Genomic DNA, 22914 nt, shown 5'->3' with positions numbered 1-22914 from the left:
AGCAACAGGGAAGAGACATTTGGGGAGGTCCAAGGAGCTGCCAGACAAAGTCAAGGGTGTGGGTGCAGCCCTGGCTGGGAGGATGATGCCTTGGGGTGCCGGGTACCCTGGGTCAGGGAGACCGGTGGGGTGTGAGGCATGTGGGGGGGCATTCCTCCGCCTCCCGCCGCTCTAGCACCTTCTCCCACCAAGAGCTTGGGGCCAGGACGGGGCTTCTGGCTGGACTTCCATGGGCACCACCGTGTCCTGACTGGTCGGCGTCTGGGGTAACCAGGGCCGCCAGCCCCTGCAGCTTATAGAGCCGTAGCAGGGCGGGAGAGGAGGGGGAGAGGAGCCTGTTTAATTTAATTCCGTGTTTTGTTGCTTGTTGGATAAATAACCTCCATTAAGTTGGAAGGTGGGGGATGGACAGGGAGAGGTCTGATTAATTTTGAGCTGGTCTCCCGTTTGTTAATTTTCCCCAGTTCAGCAGGATTATCAAGCAAACCGCAGCGCCCTGTCTCCTCCCTGGGCAGGAGCCGGGCGCACAGGGGTAACCCGGGGCCCTTCACCACAGTTACTGAGCCTCAGCTTGGGATGAGGGAGGACCCTTCCGTGACCCCAGGTTTCCGGGGAAGGCCCCACTTCTCGGTGAGGGCCCTTGTGTCCCCGAGGCCTGATGGAAAATCTAGACACACAGGAAGTGGAACAGGTGGGGGCCTCGGTACCCTCCCCAGCAATCCCGTCCCCTGGGTGGGCCGTTGCCCAGGGAGAGGGCAGGGCTGCCAGCTTGCCCTGGGGGTCGGTGGTCAAGTCAGGACACAGCCCTGGTGTCCCTGATCGCATCCTCAGGTCACCATGCCCCCAGCAGCTGCCGGCCCCTCACCCTCTGCTCTCAGTCTGTTCTCCCCTGATGGAGCCCAGCCCTGCAGAAAAGCCGCCCCTGCTGGGGTCCCCAGGGAGGGCAGGTCAGCCTGCCCTACGCACAGACGCCCGCTGAGTTCCAGGTCCTCGCTGGGTGGAGGGTGGACAGTGAGACCTGGGAGTTCCACGCTCTCCTGTGCCCCCAACGCGCCTGTCTTGAGGGCGCACATGTGAGTGCTGTCAGGGCGCATCCCACCCTGCAGCCTGGGAGTGTGTCCAGGAGACATGTGGGACGTGGAGTGCCCTAAGGTGGCCCTACACACTGCACAAGCTGGGGTTTCTGCCTGTGTGTGGGGAGTGTCGCAGGTGTCCTGTGCTCCCTGAGTGAACGCGCCTGTCCTGTGCATGTCTCTGAGTGTAACTGAGTGTGACTCACTGTCTGCCTGTGTGTGTGTGTGTGTGTATGTGTGTGTGTGCACATGCGGTATGTGCGTGGGAAGGCCTGGGCTGTGTGCACTAGATGTGGGTGAGCACTTGAGTGTGTCAGGGTGTACCTTCAGGGCTTCTCCTGGGGTGTGGGCCTGTGTGAATGTCCTTTGGTGTGGGGACTGATTTGGCGCCTCCACTGGCTCCTGGCAGGGCTGGGTCCCCACATGCATGTCGGCCTGTGTCTCCTTCCCTGGCCCCAGAAGCCACAGGTGCTCAGTGGGCTACTGCGGGCAGAGGCAGGGCACCTCTCGTGTGAGGCCCCAGGGACGCCGCAGGGGAGACCCTGGCCCCCAGGCCTGAGGGTCTGTGGTGCCTTCTAGGTGACATGGGTGGGCTGACCTGAGCAGCTGGGTTTCAGACCTGGCAGCTGGAGCAGGAGGCCGTGGGGACCGGGCAGAGCCTGGCTCCTTCTGAACGGACTCGCGGGTGCGCCCTGGTGCTGGCCTGGGAGACCCCCCCAGCTCTGCTCTTGAGGCTGCCCCTGCAGGGCCCCCTGAGGCCTGGGTTACCTGGGGCAGTGATCTGGGGCGGTGGTGGGACCGGGAGAGGGGCCAGGACCACTCGGGGCTTCCCTCGAAGAGGAGTCACTTAGGCCACCATTCGCTGGAAACTGGACACATGGGCCTGGGCGGAGCCCGTGGGCCCCCTGCCTCCCCCCTTGGTGTCTGGACGGTGTCAGATGTGCTGGTAGCCCTTGCCACGGGTGGAACGGGCACGGCCGTGGGGACACGTCTCTGACTTTGGCCTGGAAGGGCTTGGATTTTAATCAGCAGCGGAGTGAGGAGCCTTTGAGTCCTCGTCTGGGACCTGAGGACCGTGATGTGCACTGGGGGGCCCTGCTGGGGTTGGTGGGGTGACACTGGAGGGGCTGTGGCAGGGCGGGGCCCCAGGGGCACACCTGAGATGAGGATGGTGGCCCCCCACCTGGGACCTCACCCCGGGGCCAAGGGAAGGTGGAGGAGGGAGCCGGAGCCCCTGGAGCAGGCGTCTCCCTGGGTGGCCAGGGCCACAGCCACAGGAGACCTTCTGAGTACCAGCAGGGACTGTCCTGTCCCTCCCCACGTCCCAGTATCTGGCACACAGATGGACTGTGACCACTGAGCCACAGGAACGTCTGGAGGTGTCTGCAGAAGGTGGGAGAAAGAGGGGGTCCTGCACAGACCTCCGCCCCAGGACCAGCTGTCCCCCTCAGGGGAAGCTGGGGCCTTCTGGGCCAGGGGCAGGCGTCCGGGCTGAGGTCCCCAGGAGCAGCCCCAGGGGTCCACGTTGCTTCAGACCCGTCCTTATTTCCCCTGTGGGGGCAGCACGGTGTGGGGCTGGCAGAGCCCAGCCCCGAGGCTGTGACCAGGGCCATTGTCCACCTGAGTGTCTTTGGGTCTCACCTGTCAGCTGCGCCAGGTGCTCCTGCCTGTGTGTGGCTGGTCTCTGTTGCTGGGGCAGTGCTGAGAGCAGAGCCCAGCACACAGCAGGTGCTCACTAAACGCTGGTGACTCTGAGGTGCAGAGCCTGGGGTGCAGAGGGAGGAGGGTCTTGGCAGCGCTCAGGCCACGAGTGAGGGACGGACCAGGCCTCAGGGTCTGTCCCGTGTGGCAGCCCAGGGAGCTGCGGAAGGCTTACGGCAATGGTGTGAGAGGCAGGGTGGCCTTCTGCTCTGGGCTGGTTCCCCGGCGCCCACCTAGTCTCGGGGAGCTGAGGAGCCCTCGGAGCCTGGTTATCTTGAAGAGGTGGGTGGCCCCCAGGGGAACAGGCAGCTGGCCCTGGAGGACTTTATAGTTTAGCAAGGGTTCACCAAGGGTTGTCCAGGGAGGAGACACCTGGGAGCCAGAGGGCTTGTGGGGAGGGTCCTGCTTCTCTTCATCTCTGTGGATATCCCTGCTCCAGGCCACTGTCACCTCTTACTGGGACCATTCAGTACCCTCACTGTCCTCCCTGGGCCCCGTCTTGCCCTGAGGTTTATTTTCTGTACCTCCCCCTCTCACCCTATATCTCCCTCCCCTCTGTGTTTTGCATTATAGTCCCTTGAATCTGTGGGCTGTTGGCCTCAGGACCTTTGCATTAGCTGCCCATTCTTCCTGGGATGCTTTTTGAGCCCTCTTCACTGGGGTATGGCTCAGATGTCAGCTCAATGTCCCTTTCCTGGCCACCCTGGTCAGATTTGGGTCCTTATTCAGGCCCTTGCAGCTCCAACACTTCTTGGATGTGGTGATTATGTGTGTGTCCTTGTGTGCGTCTGTCTCACTGGACTCAGCTCCATGAAGACAGGGATCTGTCACCTTCTGCCTGCTGTGACACCTGGTGCCTACTGTGGCGCCAGATGCCCGGGGACACTCCATAGGTATAATTTCAGGGCACGCATGATGGGGTGGGGGCAGTGCCGCCTCCCTTGCCGGGGCCCAGAAGCCCTCGTTCTGCAGAGATGGGCCTTCTACAGCGTCCCCCGAGGAGGGTGGGGGCCGCCTGAGTGTGGCCATGCTGGCCTTCCTGAGGCACTGACAGACCAGGGGACTCCTAGAACCTGAGGGCAGCGGAGAGGGTGCCCTGGAAGGGAGAGAAGCCCCGTTCCTCCTCCCCTGACTCCAGGTGAAGTGCCTCCCGTAGGCTGGGTGCTCGGGGCCAGCCCTGCCCCGGGGCCACGGAGGTGGGAGGGACGGAGGGAGGACCCGCTCCACGGCTGGTCTTGCTGGCCTGCTGCGCTGGGCAGGTCTGTGCTCGCTCGCTCGCCCTGGACGGGGCCAGTGGTTTCAAATGTTAGAAGCTCAAACTTTTCCCCAAGAGAATCGTGTGGGGAACCCACTGTGGGAATCGGGCAGAAGCAGCCTGCTGTGCGGGTCCGCCTGTCCACAGTTGTCATTCATCTTTACGGGCAGAGCCTTCCCAGTGAGGGCTGTGGCACCAGACACTGTCCTGAGTCCTGGGGTCATAGCAGTGGACGGACATTCCATGTTGTCCTTGTTGGGGAGGCTGACCATCAACTGACTATGTGAATGAAAACCACTGGTGCAAAGGCCCTGGGGCGAGCTCCTGCCTGGTCAGTTGGGAGGAAGAGCATGGAGGCAGGGAAGGTAGAGGAGGTGAGGTCAGGGCCCCAGCAGGAAGGTCATACAGGGCCTCTTGAGCCATTGGCAGACTTTGACTTCCAGTCTGGATGAGACGGAAACCTTTGAGGAGCCAAGAGACTGATCTAACTCAGGTTTCAGATGGGTCCTCTGGCTGCTCTGTGGGAATGACTGTGTGTGTGTGTGTGTGTGTGTGTGTGTGTGTGTCAGGGGGTTGTGCAGGAGGCAGGAGGCCAGCGAGGAGGCTGAGGAGCTGTGTACCAGCCTAGCCAGAGGAGCTGGGGCCGGCCCTGGGTGGCTCTGGCCGAGTCAGTGAGTCGTGGCTGGATTCTGGTCTATTTTCCAAACACAGCCAACAACATTTGCTGATAAATCAGATTTTGGGCATGTGAGGAAGAGGGCCTGGGGATGTGTCCAGCGCTTTGGCTGGAGCAGCTGGAAGGACAAGGACAGCTTCCTGGCTGGGCAGGGCTTCCCGAGGACCTGGGGCTCAGCAACTCGGCCTTGGACCTGCAAAGTCCAAGACACTCCTTAGGAGGCCAGGGGACCGGCTGCTGGGTGGGGCCTGGAGGGCTGTCAAGTGGGCACCCTGGTGAGACTCTGGGCTGTAGGTGGCCTGTGAGGCCGGCAGATGGCATGCTATGCCCCATGGAGCCAGTGGAGGGATCACAGAGGGCAGCGGGCACTGAGCCCTGGGGGTGCTGGGTCAGTCGGGAAGGGGCAGGGCCAGAGGAGGAGGCCGAGGGGGAGCTGCCCGGAGGAGGAGGCACCCGGACCTGGGGTAGGAAGGACCACGTGGATCATCAGCTCTGCAGGGCTTGTGGGGACAGGAGTCCCAGACCACAGCGTGGCACCTCTGGCGTAAGGGGACCACCTGGCCTGCCCGGCTGCACCTCCTTCCCTCACCCAGGGCTCAGGTCCCCTTTCCCTGGTGGAAGCCCCCAGAGCCCCAATGGGACATCCTCTGAGCCCGCCTGGCGGCCAGCGGGCTCTAGCGTGGCTGTGCTATAAATTGTGTCGAGCAACGGCTGTGACTTTTATCGGCTCGTGCGCTCGATCACGTTAACACGTCCCATTATATCATATTACATTAACACAGCGCAATATATTCCACGCGCAGCGCATTAACTGGACTTGGCGAGTCCTGGGCAGACGCGGGGTGATTTTCTCTGGGCTGGCCACACCCACATGGCTGGCACTCTTTGTGTGAATGGTCATCAGGCACAGTGACAGCTGCCTTGGCTGCCGGGTCCCCCGCACCTCCCACCCCTGCCCCTGCGTCTTGCAGCCTGTGAGCTGTTGCTGAGGCTGGCTTTGAATTTGCAATCCTCCTGCCTCGGCCTCCTAAACTCTGGGATTACAGGCGTGTGCCACTGTGCCTGGCTGGAAGAGGCTTTGGCAGGTGCGTCCCACCTTGTGGAGGCCCCTCCCTCTGTCCTTACCTGGGCACCAGGCAGGGGTTATCAGCTCCCACTGAACAGATGTGGGGGCTGAGGCACAGAGACCCCATCCCCGAGGAAGGTGCTGGGGAAAGGCCAGCGGGAGGACTCCGGAGGGCCCACCCTGGCTGCTTCCTGGGGGTTGGGGTGGTGTGGACACAGGGCAGGAAGCTGGGGTGAATGTGGGCGGAGCCAGGCAGGGAATGGAGGGGCAGCGCTCAGGGGATGGAGCAGACAGACCCGAGTTCCAATCCCACCTTGTCCCTTGCCGTGCGATCTTGCTTCTGTTTTCCTGGTCCTCGGTGTCCTTGTCTGGAAAATGAAGGTAATGAATAGCATGTGCACCCAGGCTGTCGTATGAGGAATAAAAGAGATGATCCATGTGAAGTGTTGGGCATGCAGTAGGTGCTCATTAAACGGCAGCTACTACCCTGCCTCTTACCTGCTGTCTGGAGCAGCCTGCACCGCCCATCCTGAGCCTGGGCCCTGGGTCCTGAAGCCTCCCTGGGCGGTCCCCAGTGCTCCCTGCCCTGGATCATTTGGGCATGGCCTGGCCCCCAGCAGCGTGTGCACAGGGCAGCCACAGCTTGGCTATCAGGTGGGTCTGGTGGTCCTGAAAGGCCTCTGCTCTCTGAGAGGCACCTTCTCCTCTGTCATTCAGGGTGAAGGCTCTCCACCTGGGGCCTGGTAAGGATTAATAATGGGACACATCTGAACCAACTGCACCGCACTGGCCTGCACCCCAGGTCACAGTCACCGCTCCGTCCCTCTTGGTGCACTTCTTAACATCCATTGTCCTGTGTGACCCTCACAGTGAACCTGACAAAGCCCAGAGTCTGGTGCCCACTTGACAGATGAGGAGACTGTGGCCCGGAAGGTCAGTGACTTGCCCAGAGTCACACGGTGACTGCTCCTCAGCTCTGGGAGCCTGGCTTGGAGCCCTCCCTGGAGAGGGTGCAGGAGGCCCCCCAGCACCCCCATGGGGCCTCCCCGCTGCCCTCCCAGGGGCCCTCCCCTCCTGCCCCCTCCCCCTCCCCATGATCCTCCCCTCCTGCCTCCCCCCTTCTTGTTCCACTCTTGACAGGTGCTGGGTCAGCATGTGAGGCCTGCGGCAGCGAGTGTCACGTCTTGATCTACATTTCGCTTATGAAATAGGACAAGTGCTGATTTGAGGATCTTGTTTGCTCCCCGCCCGCTCCTATCCACGGTCCCTGCGCCTGCAGAGGCTCCTCCGTTGGCCCACCAAGTGGCTCCCTGCCCCCCTCCAGCCATGCGGGGCCGGTGGGGAGGTCTTCCTGGGCTCCTAAGGAAACCTAGGGTGTCACCAGGGTGAGCTGAGGACTGAGCTGTGGGCGGCCTCAGGGACTGTGAGCCCCAAGCCCTGCAGCCCCGCCCGATTCAGAAAGGTCTGGAAATTCATCCAAGTGTCCCTCCTTCTCCTGATAAGGGGCTGGCGGGGCATGGGACATCCCGGATTGCTGTCTGGGGTCCCCCTGGAGGCAGGGATGCCAGACGGAGGGTCCTGCTGTCTTGGGGGTGGGGAAATGGGGATCTCAGTGCGCCACTAATGTGCTGGTTCTGGGGGGGTGGCCGCTTCCCTTTGGGTTGCCCAGGCACAGCCTCAGGTGGCGCGAGGATCCGTCCAGCTCTGCGCCCTGGGAAGCCCAGTTTCCTCGCCTGTTCCAGGACCTAGTAGCCCAGTGGAGCTGGTCCACAGCTGGGTGCCGTTCACTGAGCATCCTTCCCGGGCCCAGTGACACCCATCCCCGAGCTGAGGTTTCAGAGGGAGGTGGATGGTAAAGGGAGTGAGCAAGGGGACCTGGGGTGTTGGATGTGATGGTTGCTGCGGGGAAGTCCAGCAGGGGTGGCTGAGACGGGGCAGGGGAGGACGTGGGCTTGGTGTTCATGAGGGTGGTCAGGGAAGGTGCTCCTGAGAGGGGACAGGAGGGAGCTGGCTGTGGATCTCTGGGGCAAGGGAGGCAGGAGTGGGGTCAGCCCGATTGGAGGCCGGTGGCGGAGGGTCCCTGGTGAGCTGCAGTGCAGGGCGCTGGCTGGCTGGCGTGGTGGAGGCCAGGTGGGCGTGGGTGACAGGAGGTCAGAGGTCCTGCCTGAGACACGTTCTGTGAAAATGTCAAGTGTCAGTCATTTTGATGGACCACCTGAGTGAGCGGAAAGGGCACTTCATTCGCGCTGCCGTCGGGGGCTCCCCAGAGCAGGCTGGTCTGAATTCTGAGAGGGGGAGGGTCACGGCTGCCGTCCCTCGCCTGCCTCAAGGGGACCCTGGCTGCAGGGTGACACCAATGCTCCCCCAACTGTTTCCCATAAAGGTGTCAAGAGAATAGAAAGGCCACTTAGGACTCAGAGGCCATGGGACAGGGACAGGGGACAGGGAAGGGTCCCAGTGAGGGGTGCTGGTTGTGCTGGAGGTACCCACAATCCTGGCCAGGCCCGGATCCTCAGAGAGGGAAGTCAGGGGCCACCAGCCCCCTTGAGGCCTGGGGTGGGATCCGTGATCCTAATTAAAAGCTTGGATTCAAAAGGCTTGGTGATGGGATTTCTAATTAAATCAATTTCATCTCGTCTGGGAGACAGAGGTTTGCATACGATAAGCATGAAATTAATAATTATGTTTATAAATTAGCTGTTGCTCAAAGCAGAGCCATTTAGACACCCCCTCGGGGTCCTTGGCCCCCAGCCCTTTGGGTTGGAGACAGATGGGCCACTTCAGCCAAGGTGACAGGCAGGCGTGGAGGTGGGGCCTGAGCAGGGGGCGGAAGTCAGGCTGACTGTCCCTGCTGCGACCCTAAGAATCCGCCCCACAGGAGGGGTGGGCTGCCCTGGTCACTGGAGGCTCCCCCTTAGCCTGTACTTGTGTGCGTGTGTGTGTGTGCGCGCACGTGCACATGCACATGCCTGTGTGTGTGGGGCCCATCTACGGAAGGGGGGCACTGAGGTTTCACATGAAAGTTAGTATCATGGGCTCTGGAGTGAGTCCCCTTGGATTCAAATCCTGGCTGAGCTGTGTGACCTTAGGTAAGTTGCTTAACTTCTCTGTACTTCAATTTCAGAAAAATGGAGAGAGCAAGGAGACCTACTGCATAGGGTTATTATAAGATTGGAGATGTTAAGGTGTATAAGGTCACTTAGGATAGTTCTTGGCACATAGGAAGCATTTATGAAAAGTTATGGTGTGGATGCTGGTGGTAATTGTGTGTGTGTGTGTGTGTGTGTGTCTGAATTTAATTTGATTCATCCCCAACCACTCTAGCATGATGAATACCAACCTGACACATCCAGGCTCTGAGGTGGAGATAGATCAGTCATTCCTGGCCGTCCCAGAGCTACAGTATCATGTTTATAAATTAGCTGTGTATAAATTCTGGCTATATCTGTCAGCACAGGTGAGGTGATGCTGCTGTAACAACCAGTCTGCAAACCTCTGTGGCTCATCAGAACCTAAACTTGGTACTTGCTGCATTACTTGTCTTCCCAGATTGGCTGAGTGCTCTGTCCCTGTTTCCTCAGGGACACAGGTTGGGCTTGAACCTTGCTGGTGACAGTGGCAGGAAGAATGTGGACCCTGCAGGGTCTTGCACCTGCAAATGAATGTTCTAGCTCAGAAATGACATGCATTTTCTGCTCCCAGCTCTCTGACGAGGACTCATGTGGCCCTGGAAGACCACAAGGGGCAGAGAGTTGTAGTGTGGCTCACGTGTGCCAGGAAGGCGGGGCTGGAAGTGCTCGGCCGCTGCCTCGACTCCCCGGCGCTCATCATCTGTGGTGTGTGTTCAGTTCTTATTGATGGTCTCTCTTAGAATCAGCTCCATGAAGACAGGGATTTGGCTCTGTGCTCACCCCTGTGCCTCAGATAGGGCGAAGCCCACAGTAGGTGCTCAATAAGCCATTACTGAGCGAGTCCATGAACGGTTGATAGGGTACTGAGCAGCATGGGAGTTTGCTGAGAGTGCGCTCAGCGGATTGGCAGTCACGGGAGCAGCCCAGGTGAAGGGATCACAGGGGTCTTGTGGCACCGTGTATTGTCTCCTGTGATGTGTCTGCAGTCTGGCACTGGTGTGTGCTCTTGGCCACAGTGGTCACGCTGCAGGCCTGGGGTGAGAGAAGGGACACTGGTTACAGGGGCAGAGGAGGGCCAGGGTCCCCTCTGGGACCAGGCTGAGTGGAGGCCCAGCTTCTCGACTGACTTGGGGAAAAGCAGGACAGGGAAGGCTCCGTGCCCCGGGGAGGTGACAGCACCAGGCTCCCAGCAAGAAGGCCGGAGCAGAGTTGCTGGGGTGGGCCTGGGCGGCCTGCGTGATTACGCTGGCTCATGGCTGCCAGCCCAGGGCCAGGCGGGGCCTGTGTCAGACCCAGAGTGGCCAGAGACTCGGCTGGGGTCCTCAGCTGGTCGATGTCCACAGAGCAGAGTGGTAAGATCTGACTCACGATCGGCTGAGTCCCTAGCGCGCCACCCAGGCTGGCCTGGTTCGAATGCCCGGGGACTTTGGGAAGGTGGCTGGTGCCCCTCAGCTGGCGCCAGCGGGTGTGGGGGAGGGGAGGGGAAAGGCCCCAGTGACTGGCCCTGGAGGCGCCCTGGGAAATTTCCTCATCTGGGGTCTGTCCTGTTCTTCCCCAAGGCCACCAGGGATGCCAGTCCACCCCTCTGCCCAGGTGCCCCATCCCCCGGGCCCGGGAGCCCACTTTCTGTGATTCATGAGTGTGCGAGACCCCCTTGGGTTGTCCCGCACCGTGTGTGTCACTCTTGCTTGAGCCCCAGAGTCCATGTCAGAGATGGCTTGGTCAGTGCAGGGTGGACCTGCTGTCCTCTGCTGTCCCCTGCACGCTCTCTGCTGTGTCCGTCTCTCTCTGGGGCTGCCCTTCCCAGTGCCCTGGCCCCCTTGGCCCCGTGGTATCCTCGTCACACCACCTGGAGCCCTTGGCCCTCAAGGGGGAGTCAGAGGATCCAGTTTTGGGACAGGCCTGTCTACACCGCCAGCCCTCCCTGCTGTCCATGACGTGCCATGATCCCCGGGGCCTGCTTGTCCCTCACTGCCATGCCTGGCCCCCTCATCAGGGGCACCCACTCTGAGGACCCCTTCGTGGCCTCCCTGCTCTCTGGCTTTCCCCCGGCCCCTCTGCTGCCCCCCAGGGCCCAGCACCCAGTCCTCCCCCGGGAGTGCCCCCAGCTCCGTCCCAGCTGCCTCTTCTCTTCCCCACTCCTGAGTTTCCCTGGGAAGTGTCACCTGTGCTCGCCCCTCAGCCACCACAGCCCCCGAGTCACTGTGGCCCCCTTCCCCCACTGTCCCTGTTCCCGCCAGCTGTGGTCCTCTGGCTCCCGTCCCTCCAGACGCCTCACACCCCTGCACCTCAGACGCACCCTGGGACCCCTGTCCCCCATCCTGCCTGTCCCTCCTTCTGGACCCCTCCTCAGGCCTGTTTACACACCAGGGTCATCTTAGACTGTCCCACATATGAAGGTCCCCGTGCTGTGAGTCTCCCTGCGTCACCTCCTGAGCTTCCCATCTCCCCCAGAGCCTGCTCTGTCTCTACTGTGCCCATAGCCCCCCCGCCCGGGGCTGCCAGGTTTGTCCCTCCAGACGGTCCCCACTGAAGGCCAAGGGCTGGTCCTGCCACCTGTGCCCGGCTCGATCCCCCCCAGTCTCCCAGGGCCTTCCTTGGCAGGGCCTGGTCCCCGAGGTGGGGCCTGTGTTGGCAGGCCAGCCTGGCTCCCAGGCCCGTCCCCCACTGGCCCCTTGTCCCGGGGCCCTCCCTCTCCCCTGGCCCGAGGACTGTCAGCAGCACAGAGTCTGGCTCCCCTGCCGGGTTGGCTCTCTGAAGTTATTTAAGTCTGTGTGCTCAGAGCCCCAGGGGCGATAGGGCTCCTCAGGGCAGGCAGGAGGGGACAGGCCGCCCTGCTGGGGTTTAGGGGGGTGGCAGGAGGGGCAGCGAGCGCTACAGAGCCCCTCTGGGCCCGGGTCTGGCACTGAAGCCCCTGGGTGGGGACTGTGGGTGCCACAGGCGGAGGGCGCGGGAGCTGGCCCTCCCCTGGCCCCGCTGAACACGCGTCCCGCCGCTGTGGCTTTCATGTACCTGAAAGTCGCTGCCTTTCATCTGTGAAGAAAATAGCTTTGCTGAGAGCCAGGATCAGGCAGGCGGCCGTGGGCAGCCACCCAGGCCCGAGCCAGCCCGGGCAGGGTCCCCTGCTCCTCAGAGAGGGGCTGCGGCCTCGGGGATGGGGTTCCCAAAGTCAGCTTGGGTCCTGGGCGGGCTGGGCTGGGCTGGTGGCTCGGGTTGGTGGCCTCATTCTGTGGCTCCCTGGCCTGGCCTTTGGGCAGCAGAGGAATGCAGGCAGCGGCGGTGGCGGGGCTGGGCCAGGCCGAGGCGGGTGGACGGGCCAGCCAGCAGCTTATCTTTGATTTGGCCTTGCTGGGGATGGCACCCGGGGCCCCGCCCGTGCCAGGCAGGCGCTCCACCACGGAGCACCTTGGTTCTGCTTCTCTGGGTTGGGATGCTCAGCTCTACCGTCTCTCTGAGCCTCAGTCTCCTCATCTACGAAACGGGCACTAGGGGCCTAGCCCTGCCTCCCTCTGTAACCTGAAGGTCTGGCATTTGCCGAGGGTCAACAGGTGCCAGGCTCTGAGCCCTGCTGGCGTACTCCACTGCGCAGCCTCTGTTCCTGTGATAACCTCACAGGGGAGGGAACCGGGGCCCAGAAAGGTCACCCACTTGCTTCTGGTTGCACAGGTGAACAGCAAGACTGGGCTGCGACCCGCGCGGGCTCCGGAGTGCGCTGGAGGCTTAATTATGTGCCAAGCACCGGGGAGGGGGAGGGGAGGCGCCTTCACACTCAGGCTCACGGGAAGAACAGCGTGGTTCCTGGCAGATGGCCCCTGGGGTGTCCACAAGGCAGTGGCCCAGGGTGTCGGGTCACTTGGCTCTGGGCCCTTGGGGGGGTCAGGGTGAGGATTTGACCCTTACTGCTCTGGACGCTTTTGGCTAGAGCCCCAGCCTTCAGAGACCAGGGGACTGTGCCCTGGGTGGGCTCTGGGGCGCTGTGCAGGACCCTCCTGTGCCGGGTGTGGGTATGGACTAGCCGCTCTTGAGGGGCCTCAGATTCTGCTGCTCTGGGAACCAGTGACCAGAGCCTGAGCTGGCTCTGCTTGTGCATCTGTCCTGGTCACTTGCTCAGGGCAGGGAGCTGCTGGCCAGGCCGGGGCAGCCTGAGGACAGATCTGGTTCTATGCACACGTGTGTGCATCCACGGTGTGCACACGTGTGGGCCTTTGCACGGGCTATTCCCTGCGCCCGGAACCCCCTCAAATACCCACGTGGCTCCTGCCCTCCCCCTCCTGGGATCTTGGTTCCAGTGTCACCCGTCAGAGGGGCCTTCCTGATCCCTCCCCCTCCCCTGCTCCTCCTTACGTCATTTATTTTCTCCTGGCACCAAATTCCCACCCAAACCCTCAGCATCTCCTATTTCCACCCCTGGGCTGCATCTAGGCTGGAGCCCCTGGTGAACAGGCGCCCACGGGGCCAGCTGAACTCGGAACTACGCCTGGCAGGCCGGCGGTGCCGGGGACGATTGTAGAAGGAAGGAGCGAACGTGCCGGGCACTCAGGTGCTCGGGGTGCACGCTGCGGCTTGTGCTCATGCACACGCGCACACGGATGCACTGGGAACCCACCTTCACTGTTGCTCAAGGCTGAAAGCAGCTTCTGTCCCCCCACGTGCAGGGACCTCCTGTCACTCCAGACGAGAGGGGGAGAGAGGGGAGGGAGGTTGATATACACGCCCTCCTCCTGTCCCCTGTCACCCCGCCCCACGTAAGTCACTTGGCATCCGACCCTCCCTCCTAAGGGTCTCAGCCCACAGGGCACATTTTTTGGGGGGATCCTAGGGATTGAACTCAGGGCACTCGACCACCGAGCACCATCCCCAACCCTGTTTTGTATTTGATTCAGAGACAGGGCCTCCCTGAGTTGCTTAGGGCCTCACTATTGCTGAGGTTGGCCTTGAACTCGAGATCCTCCTTCCTCAGCCTCCTGAGCCGCTGGAATCACAGGCGTACACCACCGCGCCTGGCTCCACAGGGCACTTTTTGCACAAGCACTCTCAGCTCCCTGTGTGGCATCTCCCAGGATGCAGTGGGGGTGGGGCGAGTGCAGTTCACCTCTGCATCTCCCAATGTGGCCCCGCCCAGCACAAAAGGGAGCTCAGAAGTCCTGTGGGATTAACAAATGGCCAAGAATTGTGACATTGTGGGCCGCCTCGTGTCCCCTGGGGCAGGGCACCTGGTGCTGTGGGAGGCCGAGGGTAGGGCCCCTGGCGGACTGCCTGGAGGTGGCAGCTCCGGAGCTGGGTCTGGAGTGTGGGGAGATGAGGTCATGGGCTCAGGGGTGGAGTGTGCCCGTGGTGGGCGGGTGCTGCTGGGCTCTTGCCCCACGAGGGGGGCAGTGAGCGATGGGCTCTCGGTGACCAGAACAGCAAGCAGCACACAGTAGGTGCTCACTGTGGGGCTGGGAGAGGAGCCGCTGGCCTGGGGTGCTCTGCCTTTGCCCTCTGGTGCTGCTGTCGCGAGAGCTGGGGAGGTTCTCTGAGCAGAGTGCAGACGGGGCGTCCCCAGCCCGGCCGCCGAGTGCAGGGCGTGGCGGTGCCCACCCGGGCCAGCGTGTCCCGGTCACCCGCTCGCTCCAGACCCACAGACAGGGCACAGTGACCCTAAGGCAATCCTGTCCCCACCCCACTCCAGGCTGGCAGGTGTGCGGAGGGAGCCCTGGAGATTCTCCCAGGATGTCCCCATGACGGTGACAGAGACTGGGCTGGGAGGGCAGGCGGAGAGGGCAAGTCCTGGGAGGAAAGAGGCCCAAGGGAGGCAGGAGGACAGCCCAGGGGCTGGTGGGGCATCACCCGGAGCCATGGCCTGCCCCTGTGCAGGAAGCAGCGCGGGAGTTTCCTGGGTGACCCCATGACCCTCATGGCCTCAGGCCCCGGCTCCTGATTCATTCCCATCTCACAGCTGGAGAGATGGAGGCCTGGGAGGGAGGTCACTCACCTGTTTTCCCTCCTGGCGAGTGGAGGGGCCGGGATGTGAACCCCAGTGGTTTAGTTCCCACATCTTGGCTTGAAACCGCCTCCCCAGGGAATGGGGAGGCTGCGGGGGCAGGAGCTCAGGTATGGCTGGGGCGGCTCAGAGCCCCATCTTCCCGCAGGCCCACAGCAGACCTGCAGGACCCCACGCTGGGCTCCCGTCCTGTGTGGGAATGGGGCACGGGCAGGGGGCAGTCCATCTGGGGCCCCTCTGAGTGTGAGCCTGGGTCTGAAGCCACTGTCAGAGGCTGGACCCAGAGGCATCCAGCTGTCCACCGTGGATGCTGGGAGCCTCGGGCAGCTTGACCAGAAGAGGGAGGTGGCTGGGAAGGAGGAATGTGGGGTGAGTGAGAAGCAGCAGCCTTGTTGGGATAGGGCTGATCCTTGAGACCTGGGTCCAGTCCCGACGCCTGAGTGGGCCTCCCGCCCCTCCATGTCCCGAGCCCTCGTTGGCGGAGCACCTCAGAAGTGGGACGGGCTTCCATCAGGAGGCCGGTGGAGACCTAGGTGTGTGATTATCACTCCTCGCTGAGGACCAGGCAGATAGGTCAGTGGTCAAGTGAGAAAGTCAACGCTGTGCTGTGGCCTGGCAGGGCGCCTGCGGAAGAAGCTGGGTGGGGCGTCTGGCCTTTCCGTCTCCACCTCTTCTCCAGCTTCAGCTCCACATTCAGGGCGTTTCTGTGGGGAGGGGCAGCCCAGGGGTGCATTTATTTTGTTTGATTTCATTTAAAAAGTTTTGTTTAGAAGATGGACATTTCTTCAGGGCGTGGTGGCACACTTGGGTAATCCCAGTGACTCTGGAGGCCCAGGCAGCAGGATCAGGAGTCTGAGGCCATCCTGGGCGACCCAGTGAGACACCCTCTCAGAATAGAAGGGGCTGGGGTTGTAACTCAGAGCTAGGGTGCCCGGGCTCCAGCAGCACTCGGTGTATATACAGAAAGACACTTCAGACACCTACAGAAGTTCAGCAGAGCCACCAGCCCCTCGCTCCCATCACCGGGCACAGCCAGCCCTTGGCCGGGTGGTATCTTGTTCATCCCACCCCTGCCCCTTGCCCTGGTTCCTTTGAGGCAGATTCCAGGTCCCCGCATGTCACCTCATCCCTAAATATTTCAGCAAAAGCTCTGGGACAGTGGCTCTCAACTGGGGACAGTATTGCCCCCTCCCCGGCATCATTGGGCCATCTGGAGACATTTTCAGTTGTCACAGCGGGGGGAGGGGGAGGTTGCCACTGTCACCAAGCTGGTGAAGGCCCAGGATGCTGCTAAACATCCCGCAGGGCATGGGACAGTCCCCAACAAGGAATGACCCTTCCCTCAGGGGCCAGCAGCGTGGAGGGGGAGAGGTCCTGCTCTAAAAGGCAGGGTCCCCGAGAACCAAGAAGCCTACCATGCCACCCCTCCTTCACCCTCTCGATGAATGGCTTCTGCATTAATCACTGAGTATCTGGCCCAGCTCACAGAGTTTCCTCGCAGAGTGTCCTTGGGGCTGAGGGTGTGTTTTTGGGCACTGCTGACAGACGTCCAAAAGGTGACCCGTGTACTCACATTTATTTGAGTGCGCTGCTCTCCGCCCGGGTGATGTATGTGCCTATCCTGTGCGGGAATGGGGTGCGACTATCCTGTGCGGGAATGGGGTGCGTGTAGGGGGCTCTACATTCTAACAGACACTGGGTGTGAGGTGCATGGTCCACTCAACCCTGCACCCAGCCACCTGGCATCTTCCCCTGGCCACCTAGCCTTTGTTCCAGGGCAGTATGAGTACATACTTCTCCACTCCCACTTATTAAGCATCTGGCTTCCTTGCTGCCATTGTTTTTACCCTGCCATGCCTTGAAGAACCATCCAGAGCGGCACAGGGAAAGTGGCTTCCTCCTTTTTCACAGCTGTATAATTTTCCTTGTGTGGCCAGGACTTCTTTAAACATCCCCTCTTGATGAACATGTATGTTGTTTCCAAAGTCTTGCTCTGACACAGGGTGCCATGTGAATAGTGTTGTGCATACTGTTTCACCTAGACCACAACAGCTCTAGGGAGAGACCGTAGGAGTTAACTCTCAGTTGCTCAGAAAACCCCCCAAAACCAATCAGCTGTCTTCCCCCTCTCCATCCTCCTCCCTGAAGGTCCCAGGGATCCAGGCCTTTCCCACCAGGCAGGATGAGGGGAGACAGGGTGAGGGGAGGCCGTGGGGGCCGGCAGGGCCACAAGGAGGGCACCTCGGGGGCTGTGGGGCCGGGCCCTTTTGGTGATGGGCGTCCCCAGTGCAGGATGGATCCTGCCCATCTTCCCTTTAGCCATTTGTCCCTTTTAATGACAGCTAGAACGACTGTGTGTTGACGCTCTTCTTCCTGCTTCGCTGCAGCTGCCCCAGCCTCTCCCTCTGCTGCCCACCACCCAGCTGTCCCCGGCCCCTGCCACTCCCTGACATGAACGCCTTCCTCAGCCTTCCTGGGGCTGGCTCGGCTCAGCCGTCACCTCCCCTGGCTTCTTGCACACCAGCTGCCCTGTCCTCTGTGCCCTTAAGGGGCCTCATCGCTGGGGTGAGGGCTGGCTGTGTCCCCCTCCCTCCAGGATGGAAGCTCTGTGAGTGTTTTGGTCATTGCTGTGCCCAGCACTTAGGACATAGTAGGTGCTCAGGAAAGTCTCTGTCGAAGTGAATGAGGTGGAATGGCTGGATCTTGGCGTGGGGATCCTAGGTCAGCAAAGCCTCTGCCTCCACCTGGAGGGAGGGGAGCTGTCTGATCTGGGAGGTGGTGCCTGGGGACAGGGACACCCCAGGCATTGGCCAGGTGGGCAACCACTAGTCCAGGATGCTCCCCCAATCCTCTTACCCCAGAACATTCCTCTGCTCTGGGTTTCCCAGGACCCAAAGTTCTGGGCCCAGTTTCTTGGCCAGGACTGGATCTTAGTGATTTCTTAGGGGGTGGGACCTTAGCTTCAACAGCAGCACAGATCAGTGTGGCCACTCCCTCCACCTGTCACCTGGACACTAAGGGCAGGGCAGAGGGCACAGGAATTGTGAGCACTGATGTGGGCGGGGGCGGGAATGGAGGCCCAGGGTGCTGACTGGCCCTGGGACCAGTGGGCTGGTGCCTTTGGGTCACTGAGGCGACGGAAGGTGGCGGGATGAGGTGGCAGAAGAGGGTGGTCCACACTCCCCTTCTGTGTCTTTGGGGATATTGGCCACAACTATGAGAGGAAAGGGCCACTTAAGGGGCCCGAGTCTCACCCCTGCCTGGGGAGTGCCGGGGGCGGGCAGGAGGGTGTTCTGTGGCTGGGAGGGCTGCATCCGCCCTTTGCCCTTCTGGGCCCTGCGTCCAGGCTGTGGGGAGAGGACTTCTTGGAGTCCCCCTGCCCTGGCCACCTGGGCTTCCTTCTGTGGGGTGGGTGGGGCTCAGGGGCAGCTGGAACCTGGGCCCAGAGAGAGCTGTGGGGACGGACTGTGGGTGGTGACCAGAGAGGCTGCCTGGGGACAGGGGATGGAGCAAATGACCCCTTAGGGCCCCTGGGACTCACATCCCCACCCGTAACTGAAGGCTAAATCATGTCACCTCCCGGGCACATCCCTGGGTCAGGAGTGTGTGGGTGTCTGGGGCCCTCAGTCCCAGCACCCTAGGGAGGCCGGCTGGGAGGGTTTCCGGGGAAGGGGTTTTGGTGCTGTTGTGACAGTCCCCTCCCACCTGGGGTGGACAGGATCCCATGAGACACACAGGAGCCCGCAGCCCCGGGGCCCTGGCTGGAGCCAGAGGCTGGGCTGACCCAGCGCTGGCACAACCTCTCTGGGCTTGTCCCCTCCTCTGTGGAGCGGGGTCCCCTCCTGGGTGAGAGAAGGCAGTGCCTATGCGGTGGAGGGTGGCGGGTCCCAGACTGTGGGGACGGGAGGGAGGTGCCAGCGCCCTCGTCAGCAGTCCCTCTCGCCCCCAGATCCCCCAGATCAGCTACGCCTCCACAGCCCCCGACCTGAGTGACAACAGCCGCTACGACTTCTTCTCCCGCGTGGTGCCCTCGGACACATACCAGGCCCAGGCCATGGTGGACATCGTCCGCGCCCTCAAGTGGAACTACGTGTCCACGCTGGCCTCAGAGGGCAGCTACGGCGAGAGCGGAGTGGAGGCCTTCATCCAGAAGTCCCGCGAGGACGGTGAGTCACGTGCAGGGGTGTGGGATTGTGGCACCGTGTGGCCCTGGTGTGATCCCTGCCCTCTCCCCCCACCCCGGCCGCTCCCCCAGTGCCTCCGTCTCCTGAGTGCCTGGGTTTGGGGGGCTCCCTGACGGGCGACTCGTGGGTGAGGTGACGCCTTCTGCAGACATAGCTGTGCTAGTGAAGGACGGTGCGTTCCTGGTGTGGACGGTGGGACAGCAGCTGTCCTCACAGGCCAAGGACAGGAAGGGGCAGGTAGGCATGGAGGGCCTGGCTTAATCAGGTACCGCTGACCCAAAGCTGGTGGCCCCTGTCAGAAGGGCGGGGAGTTTGGAGACCTAAAGCTGAGTTGCCTTGTTGCGGTGCTGTGCTGGCTCGGGCCTGGGTGACAGTGGTGTCCCTCGGGTGAGGAGCTCTGGCAGGTGCTTTGCATCACCTTCCCTACTGAGCTCAATGCGTCACCTAAACTGCTGTCCTCACATGCTGTGACAAAGCTGTCAGGAAGCCCCAGCGTAGGTCAGCGGCTGAGATAACAAGGGTGACACCTTGGGGGGGCCCCAGCCTGGACCCTGACGGACCCTGAGCTGAGTAGGGCACTGAGGGGGCCGCCTGTGGGGCAGGGGTGGCAGGCAGGCCCCTGTGTCAGGACAGCCAAGGGCAGGACGCTGGCTCCTAGAGGCTGTCCCGAGGGGGATGGTCCCTTCCTGGCAGCCCAGGTCCCTAAGAGAGGGCGCTCCGGCCCCTCCTGGCCTCTCCCTAGGCCTGTCTCTAAATAGCTCACCTGGCGCTCTTGACCTTGGTGCTGGTATCTGTGCCCAAGACTCCAATTGCTTTTCTTAAGGACCCGAGTGTCTGGAGGCTGGCGCTGGCTGCACCCTGCGGGCATAATCCTGCTATAAATCTCCGATAAGCCCCTTTAATTGCATGGCTGAGGTTTGCTTGGGTGCCTGCCACCTGGTGTGAGGAGTGGGGGGTGGGGGAAGCTCCGAGGGATGGCGAGGAGGGCTCCAGGCCACGCCCACCCGGCTCCAGGCCACACCCACCGGGCTCCAGGCCACGCCCGCCCCTGCTCTGGGCCTCTCCCACCCCGCGCAGGCAGAGGGACACAAGGCACTGGACCCCCTCCCACCTCCAAGAGGACTGGTGGTCAGCACCCTGGTGGAGCCACAGCCCCTCACGCCCGGTCCCTGTCCTTTCCTCGGCTACTGGGTTGCGGCTCTGCACCTCCCTGTGGCCACCGCTCTGTACAGGCCCCTCCCCTCCCATAGCTTGAATTCTTCCCCAAAGGAGCCCACTGCCTTCTCTGTTTAAGGGACAACCTCTGCAGGATTTAGAGACACAGGTACTATGTGCGAGGACAGAGGGCCCAGAGCCTCAGGGGTTGGCTGTGTTCCGTCCTTGGCCCAGGAGACCTAGAGGTCCCCCAGGACTCACATAGCCTGCCCCCGCCCATATGCCCAGCACCGCTGTCCTGGATGGTCCTTCAAGGTAGGCACTGCTCACCCACTGGGCAGCAGAGGAAGAGCTGGGGCACAGAGAAGCCACCTGATAACTGGCACCAAGTCACTCGGCACATGAGAGGCAAAGAGGGATTTGACCCTGGCCACCGGGCCGGAGGGCTCACGTGGTTTTGTATTCTTGTCTGCCCCTCTTCTCCCTCCACTGTCCCTCTTGCTGAGACCCATGTGGACCAGCTTGGGAGTGAGTGCTGGGGCGTGACAGGGACACACACATTCCAGGGTGGGAGAGCCATGGCAGGGTCGGGGTCTGGGCATTGTGTGGCTAAAGGTGAGACTGCTCGGCTTTTTTCTTTCTTTTTGTGCTGGGAATTGGGAAGCTTTGGGCCCAGGGTGCTTTGTCACGGAGCCACCTCCCCAGCCTTTTTTATTTCAAGATAGGGTCTCTCTAAGTTGCTTAGGAACGTGTTAAGTTGCTGAGGCTGGCCTTGAACTCGTGATCCTCCTCCCTCAGCCTCTGAGTTGCTGGAATTCCAGGTGTGGCCACCTCACCTAGCTGCTGTTTGAATCTTTTACAGGCATCTAATCAGATGCTGGGGAGTTAGAAAAACTAAAGCCTTCAAGAGTTTTACAAAGGACCCAGCATTCGAGATAAACAAGAGCGCAAGCTACAGTGCCAGCCCCAACGTAGGCCCTCCTGTCCTGGGGCCCCTCCAGCGCCTCTACCCCTGGGGACACTCCCACCTTGCTGAGGGCCTGTTTCCCCACCTGGCTGGGCCTCCCATGTCCTCAGACCCTCCTGCTGCTCCCTGTGCCAGGGTTAGTCATCCTGGAGCCCAGCTGAGCCTGGCCCCGTGGATGGGCATCCAGGTCCCCCGACCCCACCTGCTAAACGAAATCTGATTTGGAAGAATGTCTTTGGGTGGGTGAAAAGAAAAGGAGAGAAAGCGGCGCTCCGGCTGGCCAAATTGAAATCAGAATTGAGCGGCTGGTAGAAAGAGGCCGCTGCACCTTGTAGCTTAATCCCTGCAAAAGATTAAAGATGTCTTTGGCCGCATATTGTATTGATTCGTCCTCTGAAGTATAAATCATCTGTGAGTTGTTCAGAGGAACATGGGGAGGGGAGGGGAGACAGGGAGGGCACGTTCAAGGGCTGGCATTGCACATCAGAGTGGTGGCGAGCAAGTCCCAGGGTCTAGCCTGGGCTGGGCTCTGGGTGTCTCAGAGGAGTGTATTTATGATCATCTCATAGGCGAGGAAACAGGCCAGAGAGGGAAAGTGGTTTTCCCAAGGTCACACAGCCAGGGTATGGGGGATTTGGAACAGGAACCTAGCTTTGTCCTTTGCAAGGGGAGTTCCCTGATGGCCCCTGGGATGGCTCAGTGCTGTCGTGAATCCTGTTGACAGCCCCGTGCACCCTGTGTATTTATCTCCATTTTATAGATGGGCAAACAAAAGCTCAGAGCGCAGTGAAGGCTTTGAGCCAGGCTGTCAGACCAGGCCCTTGACCTCACTCTGCCTTCCTACCTTGTATCACAGAGGCCGCTCTGTGTGAGGTTCAGGCTGCTAGGACAGGCCTGGGCTCCAGGGCAGCTACTTATTGGCTGTGTGCTCCTGGGGAAGTCACTTAGCCTCTCTGAGCTCAGTTTTCTCCTCAGCGATATGGGCTAGGGTGTCAGAAAGAGATGAGCACCGGCACCTGCTGATGGGGATTCAGGGATGAGCCCTGGAGCTTGTTTTCAGGGTTGGACTCCCTGGGTCCCCGCCTGCCCTGGTACCTGGCCACTATTGGAACCAAGGGGGTTGCATGGGGTAGGGGGCTCCCGAGGGGGCCAGGTGGTACTCTCACCAGGGAAGCACACATGGCCAGGGGTGGGGACAGAGCCACAGGAGTCGGGCAGAGCTGGTCCTTACTGGAAAGCGGGGGGGGGGGGGTGAGGGGAGGTCGGGGGGCAGAGCCGCTAGCTTCACGGTTGGGCAGGGCGGGACATGTGTGGGCGTGTTGGGGATGTGTCCACGCGTGAATTTTTGGACATGTGACTGGGGGCTGCCTCCATGGCATCAGTGGGCACAGCCGTGTGTGCCTGCGGGGGTGGCATGAGGATCTGGTGCACCTCCCCCATGTCTCCCCGGGGTGGGCTTCAGCCCCTGGAAAGGGGCTGCAGGCAAAGGTGAGGGCCCGGCCAGGGCTGGGGTGAGAGGCGCAGAGTGGCCTGGTCTCCCCAGATACGGCCTGTGAGTTGCAGGCGGAGGAGAGACAGGTGGAGAGGGCCCGTGCAGAGGTGGCCAGGTCCCTGAGGCCCCTTCCTGGGCACCCTGGGGACGGGAGCATGAACGCCTGCGGCTCCTCAGCCCTCTGCATCCCCGGGCCCTGCTGTGAGCCTCAGTTTACCAGCACCGGTGCCC

General features: G+C 61.6%; 1 protein-coding gene across 1 annotated transcript in view; it reads left to right on the top strand.

Moving 5' to 3' along the window:
- GRM4 (glutamate metabotropic receptor 4) overlaps positions 1-22914 on the top strand; it is a 102474-nt gene that overhangs the window by 27548 nt on the left and 52012 nt on the right. Inside the window, exon 3 of the mRNA XM_081296518.1 lies at positions 18835-19051. Within this exon, the coding sequence (XP_081152644.1) occupies positions 18835-19051 (217 nt within the window). The remainder of the gene's footprint in view (positions 1-18834; positions 19052-22914) is intronic.

This window comes from Spermophilus citellus (genome assembly GCF_964194105.1).
Source record: "Spermophilus citellus genome assembly, chromosome: 5".
Taxonomy (NCBI): domain Eukaryota; kingdom Metazoa; phylum Chordata; class Mammalia; order Rodentia; family Sciuridae; genus Spermophilus; species Spermophilus citellus.
This window is presented reverse-complemented; position numbering and strand designations above follow the sequence as displayed.